Consider the following 11,251-nt stretch of genomic DNA (forward strand, 5'->3'; position numbering starts at 1 on the left):
CACAGGTAAATGTGAAAGCGAGTAGTATTATATTTTTGATTTGTAACTCATTTTTTCCCTTATATGATTTAAAAGACAAAGACATAAAGCAATAATCCTAAATCTGTATTTCTGGGCACACAATGTAGAGGGTGTAATTTGTAACAGTTACAACATAAAGGGGGCAGACCACACAAGAGCAGAGTCTCTGTTCACTATTGAAGCTGAGTTGGTGTTAATTCAAACTAGACTGTTACAAATTTAAGATGGAATTAATCATAATCCCAGGGTAGCCCTTAAGAAAACAACTAAAAAATACCAGAAAAGGAAAAGAGAAGGGACTCAATAATAACTAGAAAAAAATGAAACTCTGCAGAAGGCAATAATGGAGGAATTGAGAAACAAAAAAACAGCAGAAGCAAGTCCTTCCTTATAAGTAATTACTTTAAATGTAAATGGATTAAACTCCCCAATTAAAAGGTAGAGATTGGAGGAATGGATTAAAAATCTATCCAACTATACTAGATCCGAAGACGACAATACACTGAAAGTGAAAGAATGGAAAAAGATATTCCATGCAAACAGTGACCTAGAGCTGGGTTGGCCACACTTGTATCAGACAAAATAGACAAGTCAAGACAAAGAAGACCGTTATGTATTGATAAGAGTCAATTTATAAAGTTGATTAACAATCATAAACATTTATATACCAACAACAGAGTCCTAAAAATATATGAAGCAAAAACTGACAGAATTAAAGGATGAAATAGACATTTCTACAGTAATACCTGGAGAATTCAATACCCCACTTTCAAAATGGGTAGAAAGGTACTTCCCTGGTGGCACAGTGGTTAAGAATTCACCTGCCAAGGCAGGGGACACGGGTTCGAGCCCTGGTCCGGGAAGATCCCACATGCCATGGAGCAACTAAGCCTGTGCGCCACAACTACTGAGCCTGCGTGCCACAACTACTGAAACCCATGCACTTAGAGCCTGTGCTCCACAACAAAGAGAAGCCACCGCAATGAGAAGCCCACACACCACGACGAAGAGTAGCTCCTGCTTGCCGCAACTAGAGAAAGCCCGCAGGCAGCAATGAAGACCCAATGCAGCCAAAAAGAAATACATTAAAAAAAAAGGGTAGAAAAACCAGACAAAAGATCCTAAGGAGACAGAGGACTTGAACAAACCACGACCTAGCTAGACCTGCAGACATCTGTCATTAGACATGTGTCACCAACCACAGAGCACACATCCTTCTCAAGTGCATGTGGAACGTTCCCCAGGTCATCAACTATGAAGTCTCGATAGTTGTGTGCCACATCTATCCAATGAGGAAAGGACAGTCTCTTTGACTGACGGTGGTTCTGGGATACTGGATACCCATGTTTTTTGTTTTTGGTTTTTTTTTTTGTTTTTTTTTTGCGGTACGCGGGCCTCTCACTGTTGTGGCCTCTCCCGTTGCGGAGCACAGACTCCGGACGCGCAGGCTCAGCGGCCATGGCTCACGGGCCCAGCCGCTCCGCGGCATGTGGGATCTTCCCGGACCGGGGCACGAACCCGCGTCCCCTGCATCGGCAGGCGGATTCTCAACCACTGCGCCACCAGGGAAGCCCTGGATACCCATTTTTAAAGGAGTGAAGTTTGACCCTTACCTCACACCAATACAAAATCAACTCCAAATGGATTAAAAACCTAAACATAAGAGCTAACACTAAAATTCTTAGATGAAATTATGGATGTAAATCTCTATGACTTTGGTTTCTTAGATATGACACCAAAAGCACAAGCAATAAAAGAAAAAATAAATAAGGCTTTAGCGAAATTAAAAACTTTCGTGTGTTAAAGGACACTATTCATAGTGTCTCTTTAGAGAGTGAAAAGACAACCCACAGAATGGGAGAAAATATTTGCAAATCATATATCTGATACGGGCCTGGCATCCAAAATATATGAAGGACTCATACAGCTCAACAACAAACAGACACACAACCCAATTAAGAAATGGGCAGAGGATTTAAGCAGACATCTCCCCAAAGAAGATACACAGATGGCTAATAAGAACATTAAAAGATGTTCAACATCATTCTTCATGAAGGAAATGCAAATCAAAAGCACTTCACATCCACCAGGATGGCTAAAATTGAAAGGAAAAAGTGTTGATGAGGATGTGGCGAAATCAGAATCCTCGTACATTTCTGGGGGGGTGTGAAATGGTGCAGCCCCTGTAGAAAAGTTTGGTGGTTCCTCAAAAAGTTAAACGTATCACATGACCCAAGAATCCCACTCCTAGGTAGGCATACACCCAACAGAATTGAAAACAGGCGTTCAGCCAAAAAGCTTCACACGGGTGTTTGTAGCAGCACTATTCACAGGAGCTGAAAGGTGGAGACAGCTCAGATGTCCCTCGGTGGGTGAAAGGATACACAGATGTGGTCCATCCATACGCCTGAATATTGTTCAGCCTTAAAAAGAACGAGGCTCGGACGCAGGCTCCAGCAGGGATGGGCCTTGAGAACGTGCTAAATGAAGGAGGCCAGGCACAGAAGGCCACGCGCTAGGATTCCATCGCTACCAAGTGTCTGGAGTAGGGAAACCCACAGGGACTGATGCAGCTTGGGGGTGGCAGGCCGGGGGCAGGAGAGGGCGGGGAGTCACGCTGGTGGGTTGGGGGCGCTTGCTTTTGAGGCGGTAAAAATGTGGGGCTGGCTGAAGGGCGCCGTCGCACAGCATCGGGAATGGGCTCAGCGCCAGTTAACTGCACGCTTTAAAGTGGAGAATTTCATTCCACGCGTATTTTAGCGCAGTTGGCAAAAAGAGTGAGGGGCAGAAGCCCAGGCCGGGTCGAGGCTGGTGTACAGGGCGGGCCCGCGCCTGGCGGGGGCTCAGCCTCAAAGTGGGGAGGATGAGGGCTGTCCCTGGCTCTGCCCTCCACCCTGCCCGCCGGGGACGGAAGGAAGGTGACCACGATGCCGGGTGACGGCTTCCAAGCGGCAGGTAGGACAGATGGAAGGAAAGAACCGAAGCTCCCCGCAGACTCGCCGGGTGCCTGACCTGTGCCCCGCGCCCCGCCGGGTCCCCGTGCTCCAGAGGCTCCTGAGGCCTGAAGGGGTGAGAGCAGCACCGGGCCGCAGTCCAGAGCCCCGTGCTCGGGGACGCGCAGGGGCGAGGCCCTGGGAGAGGCCTGTGGGACCCCTTCGTGCCCAGCTGACGCCCTGTCCTCCCGCAGTCCGCCTGGAGGTTCTACGCCACCAACCTGTCGCGCACGGACCTGCACTCCACGTGGCAGTACTATGAGCGCACGGTGACCGTCCCCATGTACAGGTACCTTCCGCCCCCCAGCACTGCCTGTGCGCAGCCCCCTTTGTTCTGAAACCCCATTTTCCGGTTGTCGTTCATCGTTTTGATGATTTTTTGTTTCTTTTTCTTTAAACTGTATGTACTTTTCAAAAAGGGATCGTGCGTGATTATTTTATTAATTTTGTTCTCTGTTTTATAGTTTTGCCGCTTTTATTTTTCACCTTCATTCCGCCCCCTGCTTAGTGTCCTTGCTGTCAGGTGCATAGTGTGTAAACCTTGTGACGACAGCCCCCCAGAGCTTGCGGAGGTACATGCCAGCTGGTTCTGGGGACCGCAGCCCCTCCAGGGGGCCCCGTGTGTTTAGAAACAAAAGGATAACCTTGACCCTCTGACCCCCAGCGAGGGCAAGAGTCTCTGCTCAAGGAAGGAGGGCACCCCAGACCCCACAGCGAGGTCCCGATAGGACAAAGCACAGACACCCCCAGGCGCCCTGAGGGGGAGAGGAGGGGGCCGGGGAGTCCTCCCTGGGGGGCTGTGTGGTCAGCAGGCAGCTTTCCAGGCACTGCTTGTGCCCCCAGGGGTTTGTCTGTGCCAGGCTCCGGCTTAGAAAGAGGTCTGAGGTGAGAAGGGCGAGAGCTGGCCAGCGTCCATGCAGGTCAGGTGCCCCCGGGCTGGGCGCTGCCCTGCCAGCCCGCCCTCCCCACTCAGGGCTGACGCTGAGCCCTGGGGCCTCTCAGCCCGAGGAGTCCCCTTACCTGCCCCTGGGGGTGTCCACCCACGGAGCCCTCTCCCTGGGGCAGGGTCCTCCTGCGGGTCCCCACCTGCCACCTGCCTCTCTCGGGATCTGCCCACTCCGCCCTCCACCACCGTCCCGCTGGCACTTTCGGGGACCCTCAGCTTCGGGGTGGTGGGGGCCTGGCGCCACCCGCTTCCCGGAAATGCCGAGGGCACTGTGCTCTCAGCCCTCCGGCCGAGGCAGGACTGACCCTCGTGCTAATTTTCTTTGTTCTGTTGTTTCCCCCACTTTCCTGGACTATTTTTTTTTTTCATTTTCTTTTTCTTATCCCGTTCTTTTAAAATCTTTCATTCCTTTCCCTTTGTGTGTGTGTGGAAACACTTGAAAAAGCTCGCAAACTCAAACCTACGGGGCCTCCAGGTAGGACTGCATGGGCGGAAAGCGTGTGGTGTGGTTCTGTTGTGTTGGGGACTGTTCCGGGGCCACCCCGAGCCCGCCCCGCCCAGCCTGTGGCCCCCGCCTGGAGCCACACGCGTCCTCCTCGCTCCCCTGGTTCCCTCTCCCGACCGCCCCCTCCCCACCAGCTGCTTTCTTGTGCTGGATCTGTCTGTCCAGGTGTCCTCTGTTCCTTGTCCTGCTTCCTGCCTTGTCTCAGTGGCTGGGGTCCTGCCCCACGGGCCCCACTTACTCCCAGTGCAGAGGTGGTGGAGATGGGGCATCAGCCATCCCAGCTCGGGGGCACCCCAGCCAGCGGCCCCCGGTCCTGGAAGGCAGCTCTGGGCTTGGGGTCTCCCTCTCTGCATCCGCCCCCCGCCCCGAGTCTTCTCACTGCAGCGAGAGGGAGGCGTGAGGCCCTGGGCGGAGGGGGCCTGCAGTCCACCCGTGTGGCCCCACTGACCGTGTCTGCCCCGGACGGCTCTCTTCCTGCTGCACTTTCAGTCTCGGGCCCCGTGCCCAGACGGGGGCGCTGAACTGCTCCACGAGGGCCCCTGTGCCCGGGGCCAGGTCCCTTTGTAGGCCCTGTCCTTGCCCTCAGAGTGGTGGCACCGTGCTGCGCCCCGCAGAGCCGGGGCGGGGGGGCGGTCTCTCATCCTCCCCTGGCGCCCTGCGTGGGAACCGTGTTAGAAAGTTAACCCCTCCGCTCCCAGGAGGGAAGAGGGTGCCGGCCGTGCTGGGCAGTGTAGGGCCAGGCTCCTGGGGCGGGAGGGTCCTGGCCCCTCGGCATCTCCGCCCCAGCAGTGCCTGCCTTTCGCCGTTGGCCACGGGCCCCGGGGCTTCACTCGGCAGGAGGTGGCGGTGCAATCAGCATCCTTCCGCGTCTGCTGGCCCTGGACCTCTGGGGCTCCAGGCTGCCGGGCAGGTGGGGGGACCCTGCTTCAGAGCCCGACAGTCTCCTCCCAGACCCGGTGGCCCCCTCGGCCCAGCTTCTCCAGAAGCCCCCCATCCCCACCCCGGGCCTGGCGGCTGGCCTTGTCCTCCGGAGGCGTCTGACCCCAGGCTAGCCGCTGCTCGCTGCTGGGGATGCCCCCCGACGTGTCCCCCACTCCCATCGCACACTGCATCCTCGTCCCCCACGACTGGGGCCTTGTGTGCGTGGCCCTCCCGTGTGTGGTGCCTGCACGTCTCTGTCCGCGGCCCTGCCCGTCCGTGTTCTGTCCCCTGCCTCTGTGTGTCCAAGGCATGGCGTCCAACTGCGCGCCCCTACCCTGGACCTGCGTGTGTGGCAGCCGAGTGGGGCCAGCTGCCCAGGGTCTCTGTTCCAGGCCCCGTGGTGGGTGGCCAAGGGGGTGGGGAGACCAGCTCTGTCCCGGTGTCCAGTCCTGGGGTTCTGCTGCGCCCATGCTGTGAGCCGACCTGACCGCGCAGGCCTGCTGCTTGGTCTGGACCTATGAGGACAGGAGAGACCTGGAGGGGGAGTGGGGGGGCGGAGAGAGAGGGCTAGTGTTCCCAGGATCCAGGCCTGGCCTGGCTTGGGCTGCAGAGGGAACAGAGGGGCAGGGCCGCCCCTGCTGGCCCTGGGGATGGCAGTGACTGGGGCAGGCCGGCGGAGGCGGCACTCGGATGGGCGCTGGGGGGCGTGGCTGGGCAGAGGAGGAGTCGGGAGGGACCAAGCAAAGCCGGACTGGCAGGTGGGCGGGGGCGGGGCGGGGCCGCGGTGCAGGGGCGGGTCACACATCCTCCTGTTGTGGAGACAGCGGGGAGTGTGAGCAGGGCAGGGGCAAGAACGCATCACACGAGGAGGGTGGGCAGCCGAGGAGGCCAGGGAGGAGGACACGGGGGACGTGGCAGGGGACCGGGGGGCGGGAGCGCAGGAGCCAGGGCTGTGTGTGTGGCGGGGGGTGGTGCAGTGGACCGGGTGAGGGTGCCAGGATGGCTCGGACACAGGTGCACAGGAGGGACGGGTCCCCAGGGTCAAGAAGGCCTGAGGCTCAGGACTGGGTTTGGGGACTGGGGCTGAGTGGGGGGTGTCACAGAGCAGGTGGGGTGTCACAGAGGAGGAGGGGGAGTCACAGAGCATGAGGGAGTGTCACAGAGCAGGAGGGGGTGTCACAGCAGGAGGGGGTGTCACAGAGCAGGTGGGGATGTCAAAGTGGGGTGTCACAGAGCAGGTGGGGATGTCACAGAGCAGGTGGGGGTGTCACAGAGCGGAGGCGTGTCACAGAGTGGGTGGGGTGTCACCGGGCGGGTGGGGGTGTCCCAGAGCAGGTGGGCGTGTCACCGGGCACGTGAGGGTGTCAGAGAGCAGGCAGAGTTGTCACAGCAGGCGGGGGCTGAGTCAGGAGAGAGATACCAGGGTCTGGGAACACACAGGGTCACTGATGGCGTGGAAGCCGTGTGAGAGCCAAAGGTGGCCAGGGTCCGCGAGGAGAGCGGGGAGGGGGGTGGGGGTGGGGACAGAAGTGTCCCCAGACATTGTGGGGACTGGAGTCCCGGGTGAGTCTCCTACAGCTGGAGGTGGGAGACCTGGGCTTCCCCAGGAACGCCCCAGGTGTGCAAAACCCTGCCTGGCGCCCCAGGGGGACTGTTCACCTCTCGGCTTCCCGGCCGGTGGCCGCAGCACTGAATGCTGGGCCGGCAGGCGGGCCAGGCGTGCGGCTGTCCTGGTAGGTGTGACTGCCTCTGGGAAGACGGGCTCGGAGCGGGGCCAGGCTAGCCGTGCAGGAGGCCCGCTTGCAGCCCTGTGGGCTCTGCCCAGCACAGTCCTTTCCTGTGACCTGGGCCCCGCTCAGCCTTGGCAGAGAGAGTGGCTCTGCAGAGAGGGGTCTGGGAGCCCCACTGTGTTGGGGGCTGGGTTTGCAAGTGTGCTTCCCCTGGGGGTGTTCAGGGCTTGGGAAGGGGGAGGGGTGGGGGCCCCCCGTCCTCCCTGCAGGACCGGCTCCCAGGGCTGAGGCCCCCGGGCCGAGTGAGCCCAGAGGATGCAGACGGTGCCCCAGCCCCCGAGGTGGAGGCCCGCGCTCCCTGGGGTCTGCCGCCGCCGTGCACTCGTCCCCTCTTTCTGCCTGTGACGGGCCACAGCGCGTGTCCCCGTGTGAGACGTGGATGCTCGTGCGAGCTGGGCTGAGGGCCCCTGGGGCTCTGGCGGGCGGGGGCCCACTCACCTGTCCTCCCGCCGCAGACTGATCCCGCCACTCAACCAGCTGGAGCTGCTTCGGAACCTCAAGAGCAAATCTGGACTCACCTTCAGGTGAGCGGGGCGCCTGGGCTGGCGCTCGGGGCGCGGCGTCGCGGGGCGCGGCAGGGGGCTGGCAGCCGCAGGATGCTGGTGGTCGGGCTGCCGTGGGACCCGGTGACGCTGGTGGTTTTCCGCTCTTGCCGACCCCGGTCTCGGCTGCCATCCTGCGGGCGGCCGGTTGCGGGCTGGGCACAGAGAGGGGAGCTCCGTGTGGGGCCGGGAGGCTGGGGCTCTGGCCTCAGGCGGGAGGAAGAGCCCAACCCTGCGTGTCTCTGGGGCGCCGGGTGGACACACGCGGGGGCACCCGCTGCTTCTCCCAGTCACAAACCCTGCGGCTCCTCGAGCGCTTGAGGAGGGGAGGGCCGTGCGGAGGAGACGGGTGCAGGAGAGGGGCGGGGAGGGTGCCCGTGGCCAGGCCTGTTTGCCCACAAGGAAGGGCTCTCAGCGGGTGGAGCGGCGGGAGTGGGTCGAATGGTGCGCCCCCGCCTGCCCCGCAAAGACGCATCCATGCCCTGGAACCTGTGAACGTGACCTTATCTGGAAAAAGTCTTCGTGGGTGTGACTAAGTGAAGGACCTCCGCTGTCCTGAGCGTCGATTGCGGGGAGCCTCCTCCACACTTGCTCTCTGAACGTTTGTTAATGTCGGTGATTCTGATGAGAGCACGTGTCCACAAACACGGGGCGGTAGCAACCGCAGCCTCAGAACTCCTCGTGACCCCTTCCGGATTCCCTGTCCCCTGGCACCCGCCTCCTCCGGCCCCCAGGGGGCTCTCGGGGCGGGCGGGCTCTTCCTGCCCCCTCACACGCAGCCCCCGGCCTGTGGGAGCGGGGTTGGGGGGGGTCAGCTGGGCTCTGCACGGGGTTGGCCCGGAGGGCTGCCCGCGAACAGGCCTGTGCCTCTGTTTGCAGGAAGGAGCCGCAGCCGGAGCCCTCCCCAAGGTCAGTGCCACCTCCTCCCGCTGCCTCCGCGCCTGCGCTGCGTGTCCTTGGGGAGCGCGGGCCGCCCGCGGGCTGTGCATGCTCCTGTGTGCTGCTGAGGGCGGACCCCTGCCTGCTGGCGACGTGGGCCCGGAAATCGCGCTTCCTGTGTCCACGCCCCCTCCCAGGCCCCGGGCCTGCTCGGCAGCTGAGGGGCAGCTCCTGCCCCCCCGTGACCGTAGCCCCTCGGACCGGACGCGGGGGCTTCCGGGGGAGCGGTGCTACCGGCTCCGGCACAGGGCCTGGGCTGCTCTGAGCCGAGCGCGACCCAGGTGGACACTCCCACGGGGTGCGCCTCCCGCGCTGCAGGTCAGGGTCAGACGGTGGGAGGAGGGGCAGCTCTGAGGAGGGGTCTTCGCATCACCCCGGTCAGGTCTCGGTTTGTGGAAGGTTTCTGGAGGAGTGGGAGAGGGGCCCCTTTGGGGCAGGGTCTCCCGCCCTGCTTCACAACCCCTCGGTGGGGACCGGTCTCCCCCTCCCTGGCTCTGTCCGGGCCCCTGCGGTTCTGTTTGCTTTAGGCGAGTTCGAGACTGGGACCCCGAACGGGGACTCGCAGGGATGACGTCTGCTGGGGGCAGAGGGGGATGGGAGCACCCTGCTGGCTGCCTAGCGTTGGAGAAAAAATCCAGATCAGTCCACGGCGTTCAGGCTGGCGACCTCCAGCCCGTCCGTGTATCGCTGTGTGCCTCTGAGCGCAGGGTCCCCCGGCGCCCCGTCCGCGCCTGCCGAGGGAGCCCTGCGCCCGAGGCCGCGGGCCGGAGCCGCCGTCTGCCCTCCCGGATCAAAGGCGGCTCGGCGGGCTGCCCAGTGGGGCGCTGTGGGGCTGGGCCCTCCCCCGGCATCCACCGGAAGGGGGCACGTGTCCCCACCCCCAGGTCCCCAGAGGGGGATGTCAGCTGGGCCCGGGGTTGGAAAGGTCAGCAGCGCTTTTGCCCCGAAGCAGCCCGAAGAGCGGCGGCGGTGAACCCCTCGGACTGGACCGGAGTGCGTTCAGCCCAGGCAGTGACCTCCGTTGTCCTGGGCAGGCTGGGAGCGAGGGGGGCCCGACGCGGGGCTGAGGTCAGGGCGGGCTGGGAGGGGCGTGCAGCAGGGCCTCGCGTGCTTTGTGGGGTCCCGTCGGTGCTGCCATCTGCCCCTTCCGTGAGCCCCAGGACCCTGAGGCCGGGGAGGCGGCGCGGCTGCCCTCGGCTCCGCCAGGGTGGGCGCCTCTCTGGCCCTCCGCGCGGCCCGCCCGCCCGTCCGGCCCCTCTGGCCTGACGCGGCTTCCTGTGCTCGTCGCCCTGCTTTATCTCCTCTCCCGACAATTTCGTCTCAGCCTCTCTCTCTCTCTCTCTCCTCTCCTGCCCTCCCTCCCCCAATCTGGAAAATCTTGCCTGCCCCCCAAGTGCCTTTAATCATGTCACTGCCCTTCTCGGGCCCCTTTCACGTCTGCTCTGTCTTTGGGGATGAGGTGGCTGACCCTGAAAGCAGGACTCAAGGTGAGGATACGTGGGAGCCCCCCAGCTCTCCGGCACGTTCTGTGGCTACCCCCCCGCCCCCCTGCTTCCTGCTCCTCCCTCCCTCCCCTTGTGTCCGTGTGTCCCTGCCTGTGACCCAGCGGCTTCCCCTGGGGGCCCCGGGCTGAGGCCCTGGGACAGAGGGCCTGCCTCTCCTGGATGCACACCTGTCAGCCGGGTAACAGGTGGCATTTCTGTTCTCTGACTGGAGCAGCCATGAGCCCCTTTGTAGCACCCAGTGCACAGTAGGTCTGCGGGAAATGATCCTGCCGCTGGACCCACGGCAGGGTGGGCCTGTCCCTGGACTGCCTGGTGAGGGGACCCTGTCCCGTGAAGCGCAGGTGGACAGGGTGGACGCGGGGACCCTCCCTCAGCTGCCGTGAGAGCCCCGGTCCTGGCTCAGGATGGGGACGCGCCCCGTGGCTGTGTGGGCGTCAGACCAAGGCGTGGGGCTGGGGGCGGGGCAGGCGGGGGTCTCAGGCTGTGCTGCTGTGGGTGTGGCTCTGACCTGCCCTTTGACCCACCCCATTTCTGACTGCCCCCGCCCCTCCCGTGCCTGGGGGAACCTCTGTGCCCCAGCCGCTTTGCCCCTGTCCTGTGGCTCCCCTCTTCGTCGCGGGGGGCAGTGTGCCGTGTTCGGGTGCGTGTCTGTCCAGTCTGGTCTTGGTGAGTGTCCGTGGGCGCCTCTTCCACCCTCTCAAGCCCGGGCCCCCCGGGCTTGCCTGCCGGCAGTTCTGATGGGGTGAAGCTCCACTTGGCTGCTGTGGGCAGCCTGGAACCCAGAGGCAGCGGGCTGGAGTTGGGGCTCCTCGCCCCCCCCGAAGCAGAGGGGCGGTGCTTGGGGGGGCCAGGCCACCAGCAGCCCACCTCCCCCCGCTCTTGTCCCGCTCTCAGGCTGCGCTGTCTCATGCAGGAGCCGCTGGCCACGTGGGGCTGTTTAAAGTTTCGTTAAAATTAAAGATAGTCATTGTGGTTAGAGAGCCTTTCCCCAGTCTCGTGTGCTTGGGAGCCAGGCGTGGGGCGGTCGCCTAGGAACCGGTGGGTTTGGCGGTGCTGGGAGTTTTGAAGGCAGCAAAGCTGGTCAAGGGC

At 62.0% G+C, this 11,251-nt stretch overlaps 1 protein-coding gene across 5 annotated transcripts in view; it reads left to right on the forward strand.

Moving 5' to 3' along the window:
- Positions 1–11,251, forward strand: part of KCNQ2 (potassium voltage-gated channel subfamily Q member 2) — a 47,949-nt gene that overhangs the window by 24,402 nt on the left and 12,296 nt on the right. For 4 of the 5 annotated variants that reach the window (XM_024128436.1, XM_055090149.1, XM_024128438.1 and 1 more), the window contains exons 8-11: positions 3,209–3,303; positions 4,406–4,435; positions 7,632–7,700; positions 8,598–8,627. In XM_024128436.1, coding sequence (XP_023984204.1) covers positions 3,209–3,303; positions 4,406–4,435; positions 7,632–7,700; positions 8,598–8,627 — 224 coding nt within the window. The remainder of the gene's footprint in view (positions 1–3,208; positions 3,304–4,405; positions 4,436–7,631; positions 7,701–8,597; positions 8,628–11,251) is intronic. The other variant, XM_024128439.1, reaches the window with a different exon arrangement.

This window comes from Physeter macrocephalus, chromosome 14, assembly GCF_002837175.3.
Source record: "Physeter macrocephalus isolate SW-GA chromosome 14, ASM283717v5, whole genome shotgun sequence".
NCBI classification, from domain to species: domain Eukaryota; kingdom Metazoa; phylum Chordata; class Mammalia; order Artiodactyla; family Physeteridae; genus Physeter; species Physeter macrocephalus.